The 7,342-nt window shown below is 50.8% G+C and overlaps 2 protein-coding genes across 2 annotated transcripts in view; one reads left to right on the top strand and one right to left on the bottom strand.

Annotated features, from left to right (window-relative positions):
• Window positions 1–59, bottom strand: part of H257_11117 (hypothetical protein) — a gene marked incomplete at both ends in the record, with an annotated part of 2,638 nt that extends 2,579 nt beyond the window's left edge. Inside the window, one exon of the mRNA XM_009837956.1 lies at window positions 33–59. Coding sequence (XP_009836258.1) covers window positions 33–59 — 27 coding nt within the window. The remainder of the gene's footprint in view (window positions 1–32) is intronic.
• A 3,787-nt stretch (window positions 60–3,846) lies between these two features.
• On the top strand, window positions 3,847–6,300 carry H257_11116 (hypothetical protein; the record flags this gene model as incomplete). The annotated part of the gene is made up of 1 exon (XM_009837955.1): window positions 3,847–6,300. One exon carries the CDS (start codon window positions 3,847–3,849, stop codon window positions 6,298–6,300), a length of 2,454 nt encoding a protein of 817 aa, XP_009836257.1.
• Between the last annotated feature and the right edge of the window lie 1,042 nt (window positions 6,301–7,342).

The following is a 7,342-nucleotide window of genomic DNA, read 5'->3' as shown; positions in this document are numbered from 1 at the left end:
GCAGAGAGGGGGATGAACTTCATTGCACGAACGTGAGGAAATCGGAAATGACAAGACATACCAAGTTGACACGGGTGTTGGGGGAACTATTGGTTCACGATACTAAACCTCTTAAATGCAGATTAATTCCCTCATTAAAACAGTTCCCCTGTTGTTTTGATCCGAAATACTGTTTCAATGAGGGAAATATCACATTCGGATACTCTTTTAGCTGATGAGATTTTGTAACGTTGCGTATGCTTACGAATAATCCCCTACCCCTACTACCCTGTGCTTGAAAGTATCTCTTGATTGAGTGGTTCACCTTGAACTCGTGTCAATATGTACCCTGTTGAGTACAGGTAATCAACGGATAGGAATCTAGATCTACGACGGACATTTCGAAATGTCGTGGATAGTTGCTAGTTCCCTCGCAATGGTCAAGTACAATGTGCGAGCAACGTTTCCCTGATGTGGTGTCGTTTCTCACGGTTTTACTGTTAAACGTTACGGCGAACCGGGGAAAAATACAACCCCCTAGGAAATACAGTACGACCAACTAACTCTGTATTCGGATATATTTAGATTAACTGTGAATCCAAGCAATCTTTATAAATAGATTAGTCAACTTTTTTTCAAGTCAAATAAGAAGCTTGATCATGTCAAACCGATTTCTCAATTCTAATTGGCTAACCACTTGGTGACGAGCGCCTAAAACAGACCATATGGATATCCGATATTTCCGATGAGGTCTTGAATTAGTCTTGGAACCAGCATGAACTGCTCTGTTAACGACTCATTGACAAACTCGTTAAGGAGCCTTATTTGGCACTCCCAGAGTTTCTCGTGACCTCGGTCGACAAATGACTTCGGTATACTAGTACAGTGCTCTATAATGCAATACTAGTACTAACGTTAACATAAAAATAATACACTTCCCTATCATTTTTGCAAATGACTTCGGTATACTAGTACAGTACTGTACGATGCAATCCTAACGTAACATAATAACTACCCTATCATTTTTTCCATTAACTTAGTTACAGTGCTTTGGGTCATGGACAGTTTTCATTCAAAAATCTCACCGAAGCTGCTATTTTGAGTTGTTTCTTGAAGGGCACGTCCATGGGGGTGCTTTTCTGGGACTGGCGACCCACCCCCAACAGAGAGGGGGATGAACTTCATTGCACGAACGTGAGGAAATCGGAAATGACAAGACATACCAAGTTGACACGGGTGTTGGGGGAACTATTGGTTCACGATACTAAACCTCTTAAATGCAGATTAATTCCCTCATTAAAACAGTTCCCCTGTTGTTTTGATCCGAAATACTGTTTCAATGAGGGAAATATCACATTCGGATACTCTTTTAGCTGATGAGATTTTGTAACGTTGCGTATGCTTACGAATAATCCCCTACCCCTACTACCCTGTGCTTGAAAGTATCTCTTGATTGAGTGGTTCACCTTGAACTCGTGTCAATATGTACCCTGTTGAGTACAGGTAATCAACGGATAGGAATCTAGATCTACGACGGACATTTCGAAATGTCGTGGATAGTTGCTAGTTCCCTCGCAATGGTCAAGTACAATGTGCGAGCAACGTTTCCCTGATGTGGTGTCGTTTCTCACGGTTTTACTGTTAAACGTTACGGCGAACCGGGGAAAAATACAACCCCCTAGGAAATACAGTACGACCAACTAACTCTGTATTCGGATATATTTAGATTAACTGTGAATCCAAGCAATCTTTATAAATAGATTAGTCAACTTTTTTTCAAGTCAAATAAGAAGCTTGATCATGTCAAACCGATTTCTCAATTCTAATTGGCTAACCACTTGGTGACGAGCGCCTAAAACAGACCATATGGATATCCGATATTTCCGATGAGGTCTTGAATTAGTCTTGGAACCAGCATGAACTGCTCTGTTAACGACTCATTGACAAACTCGTTAAGGAGCCTTATTTGGCACTCCCAGAGTTTCTCGTGACCTCGGTCGACAAATGACTTCGGTATACTAGTACAGTGCTCTATAATGCAATACTAGTACTAACGTTAACATAAAAATAATACACTTCCCTATCATTTTTGCAAATGACTTCGGTATACTAGTACAGTACTGTACGATGCAATCCTAACGTAACATAATAACTACCCTATCATTTTTTCCATTAACTTAGTTACAGTGCTTTGGGTCATGGACAGTTTTCATTCAAAAATCTCACCGAAGCTGCTATTTTGAGTTGTTTCTTGAAGGGCACGTCCATGGGGGTGCTTTTCTGGGACTGGCGACCCACCCCCAACAGAGAGGGGGATGAACTTCATTGCACGAACGTGAGGAAATCGGAAATGACAAGACATACCAAGTTGACACGGGTGTTGGGGGAACTATTGGTTCACGATACTAAACCTCTTAAATGCAGATTAATTCCCTCATTAAAACAGTTCCCCTGTTGTTTTGATCCGAAATACTGTTTCAATGAGGGAAATATCACATTCGGATACTCTTTTAGCTGATGAGATTTTGTAACGTTGCGTATGCTTACGAATAATCCCCTACCCCTACTACCCTGTGCTTGAAAGTATCTCTTGATTGAGTGGTTCACCTTGAACTCGTGTCAATATGTACCCTGTTGAGTACAGGTAATCAACGGATAGGAATCTAGATCTACGACGGACATTTCGAAATGTCGTGGATAGTTGCTAGTTCCCTCGCAATGGTCAAGTACAATGTGCGAGCAACGTTTCCCTGATGTGGTGTCGTTTCTCACGGTTTTACTGTTAAACGTTACGGCGAACCGGGGAAAAATACAACCCCCTAGGAAATACAGTACGACCAACTAACTCTGTATTCGGATATATTTAGATTAACTGTGAATCCAAGCAATCTTTATAAATAGATTAGTCAACTTTTTTTCAAGTCAAATAAGAAGCTTGATCATGTCAAACCGATTTCTCAATTCTAATTGGCTAACCACTTGGTGACGAGCGCCTAAAACAGACCATATGGATATCCGATATTTCCGATGAGGTCTTGAATTAGTCTTGGAACCAGCATGAACTGCTCTGTTAACGACTCATTGACAAACTCGTTAAGGAGCCTTATTTGGCACTCCCAGAGTTTCTCGTGACCTCGGTCGACAAATGACTTCGGTATACTAGTACAGTGCTCTATAATGCAATACTAGTACTAACGTTAACATAAAAATAATACACTTCCCTATCATTTTTGCAAATGACTTCGGTATACTAGTACAGTACTGTACGATGCAATCCTAACGTAACATAATAACTACCCTATCATTTTTTCCATTAACTTAGTTACAGTGCTTTGGGTCATGGACAGTTTTCATTCAAAAATCTCACCGAAGCTGCTATTTTGAGTTGTTTCTTGAAGGGCACGTCCATGGGGGTGCTTTTCTGGGACTGGCGACCCACCCCCAACTCGAGCACGCGGATTCGCTCACCATCGGTGAACCAATGTCACTGAACCCGATGTCGCGGAGTGTTAAAGTCCGCCATTTGGGTGTCGGTCATCCACTCGGAGTGGTCAGATGGGAGCTGAAATGAGTGTTCTCGGTGTCGCCTCGTGGCGACTACACGTGCATAAGGGTCTGGTTGAAGAAAGGAGAGGTGCTGTACTACTTTCATGAAGTTTAGTGACTATTACAAAATCAGATGTACATGTAATTACGTACTACAGTTGTTACTGTGCATTCCCAAATATACCTGGTAACCCGCAAGTGGGTCGCGGCGCCCCGAGAAACAACTTTCACAGCCCACAGACACGACCATGGTCCCCCCTCCGCCTGACCCCAGGACGACCACCACCAACCTCAACTACGTTCGAGCCCACGACAACCCCCATGGTTACAGTCTTCGTCACCCGGAACGGTATACCTACGCCCACCCTTGTGCCAGCTACTGGCATAATCCGCGCCCCGCTCCCTTCATCCTCTTCAGAACCGGACTCGGACCCTGACACGACCCAGCCCCCTGCCACCACACCGCTAACCATAAGCCAGCTACGCTCCAAGATAGCTGCAGATAAATTCCTGGCCCGACAGGATCGCATCCGTGCCAATCACGCTGCCACGCGGCCTCTCACGCACCAACCCCGCCCATCCCGGCACAACACCCACGCCCACCAAACGTCCACCCCAGCCCAATACCTCTCTGAGGATGATAAACCCATCCGTCCCCGACCCGCTCGCAAGTCATCCCCGCCCACTACACCACCTCGGGACCAGCCCTCTAAGCCCGCCCAAGACCCGGCCCCATACACTGCCACGTTAACCACACCTACTTCCACCAAGCCCACCCGCAGCTCCTCCACGCAAAGCTCGATCCCCACGGCGTGGCGAAGAACACAGAACCCTGATAACACAGGACCAACGGACCAAGCGCACCAAACCATCCATCCCCTACCACCACAGCCAATCAATACCAGGGCAACCAATACTGTACTCGCCACCCAGCCAACCTGTCATCATCCCACTACTACACCACATCCACCTCCTACCCAGGCCACCCCTCTACCGACCAGTTGTCTCACACCATCCATTACCACTGCCTCTCCACCTCCCTTGACTCCTGCCATGTTGCTACCAACCAACCGCACCACAATTGCCACAACACCCACACGCACCACCCTATGGCCCACGGGTTTTCGAGCCACCACACCCCTTCCATGTCTTAACACGGCTCCGTGGCACCCCGGGGCACACAATCGTACCAATGTCCCACTCCCAGCAGACCCTACTCCTCACCCATCACCCCACCCATCACCAAGACCACCTGGCATCGTTCAGCCAGAAATCACGCAGGCCCAGTCTTTGAGCCTTCTCCACCATGAGCACACTGCACAACCAGGCACATCTAACATGCACCCGCGCTCTGTCCCACCCCTTTCTAGGCCACCACCATCCCCGGACAACCGGCCATTACCACACACACAGCCCAACGGCCAAACGGCACCCTCGGTACACGATTCGGCACAGCAACCCACCCGACTAGGACCGGCCCCCGACCAGCCAATGGAACCAATGGGACAGGCCGCGTACCGGGCCACCTCACCCACCGGCTCAGTTATCCATCTACCTACCAAACGCCCACACTCCGAAGTTGATCCAGACCTGGACCTAGCCCACCCCTCTTTCACGCTACCACCATCCAAACGCCACCACGCTATGCTCTACCCGCCTACCCCGTCCTACCAGCCAGGTCCCCTTGACCCTGCACAGCCCCCGCAGGACTACACTGACCCACCCTCACACGAGGAAGACCTGGACGAATATGATGCCAACTCTGCCCTCCAGTTTCCAGGGCTACGCAACCTCTACGATGAAGGACAACCGATCCTATACCGCACAATGACCATGTACTGGGAACGCGAAGCACACCTCTTCCAAGGATTTACTCCCGTGGAGATTGCGGATATCGAACAACACTTCTCCGAGACCATGGTTCGGATCCAGTTTACTATCAACCCGTCGCTTCAGCAGCCGGACAACCCACTCAGCATCGTCAATTTTCGGAAGGAAATCGAGGCAATCTGCGAGGAGCGTTTCGGGCTCACCTTCCACGGCGGACTCAGTGAACACAGGCAGCAGCTCCTGGGAACCCCCATTCAACGCACCGCCCTCGCCTGGGCAGCCCCACGACGTGGATACATATTCCTCCGGGATATCTCCGTCGTAATGCTATACCAGTATGCTGGAGTCCTCAGCAACGGGCTATCCTACCACCAGCTGGAATACCGCAACCGGTCTAAACTCGCTCCGGCTGACATACTCTGTGCCCTCCGCGCCCTTGGGGCCACGGATGCCATCATCCAGAGCTACTCCCGTATGTCTGGCGCCCACGGGCCGCGGGACCATCGGGCGGCCATTGGGTGTGTCAACTGGCCCACCGAGGGCAACTACCGCTTCCGTCTTGTCTTCCCCAGCCAAACCATGGCCGAAACTGTCTATGCCAACTACCGCCTGCATGCTGCTGGAACAAACCGCCTGGACCAGGTTCCTCCCTCCATGAAGCTACACCCACTGCGTGACCTCAGCTGGGACAACCCCTCCTCCACGTTCTTCCACCCCTTATCCCTCAGTGCAACCAAACTCGTCGCCACCAAAGTTCGCATCGGCCCTCTCCCTACATTTACCACGCCTGCGGACATCCTGGCGGCACTACATGGCTCCCCTCCCCTGATGTGGACATTATCGACGACTACGCAACCCTCACCTTTGACTCCCCATCCCCGGCAGCCTTCCTATGGAACGTCTCAGGCCCACATGGGACCACCCGCCTCTACGTCCGTAATATAGCTGTCCAGCTCCACGTACTCATGGGCCGCCCACGTACCACAGCGGTGGCAATGCAATGCTCCGACTGTGGCCGCCAGGATCACCAGGGCAAACCTTGCGCCCGCTTTACATACCTTGACCCCCGCGACCGTACACGCAGCGCATCTCGACATAAATCCACTCCCCGTGGCACCAATAGTCCGGGAGCACGTTCCCGCAGTAAGAGTGTGCACACTCCAGCAGGCCGCTCGGTCTCTCAACATTCCACCACGGTCAGCCACACACCCCAATCCTGGCAATACCCCTCTCAACAACCGTTGCACGCGTCAGGCCCGACCACGGACCTCGTCCCACACCTCCGTCGGGAACTCTCCACATATGTGGACCACCGTATCGTCCAGGCCACAGCCCCACTCCAGCAGGAAGTCGATACCCTCCGCGCGGATAAGGAGGCACTCACAGCCTTAGTCTCTGCCACCAGTGCAGCCTTCACCACCCTCGATGCGCGACTACTCGAAGAACGCCGCCTCCGTGAGGCTGCTGAACACCAACAATCCCAGGACCAGCGCACATTGACGGAGGCGCAAAATCGCCTGCAAACCACCATCACACAACAGGGCACCCACCAAGCGGCAATGGCCGAACGCCTCCCCATCATCGAATCCAGTCTACGCACCCTAATGCAAGCCATGCAAAGTGTATCCTCCCAACTTGCTGGCCTCGCCGCCCTAGGCACCCCTGCGACCGGACCACCAGCCGCGTACCCCACCCAGCCTACGCTGACGTCCTCTCCCCCAGCACCAGATGATTCCGTTCAACTGAACCAGCCAACCGGACCCGATGACTCCATGGGGACGGACCCCAACGACACCATGGGGTCAAACTAACCCCGGGGTGTCGGGTCAGACCACCGACACCCCGGCACCGCCCCTGGTCTGTATTATAGTGGATACTGAGCTTCCTGCTCTGGTCCACGTACTCCATCCCCATGGTCGCTGCCACTCACCCGGACCCCCCACTTCTCCCATTGACTCCACAACCGGCAAACTATGTGCACCCCCTC

Source organism: Aphanomyces astaci, assembly GCF_000520075.1.
Source record: "Aphanomyces astaci strain APO3 unplaced genomic scaffold supercont1.32, whole genome shotgun sequence".
Lineage (NCBI taxonomy): Eukaryota > Oomycota > Saprolegniomycetes > Saprolegniales > Verrucalvaceae > Aphanomyces > Aphanomyces astaci.
Note: the sequence above shows the minus strand (reverse complement) of the source record. Positions and strands in the feature narration are given on the sequence as shown.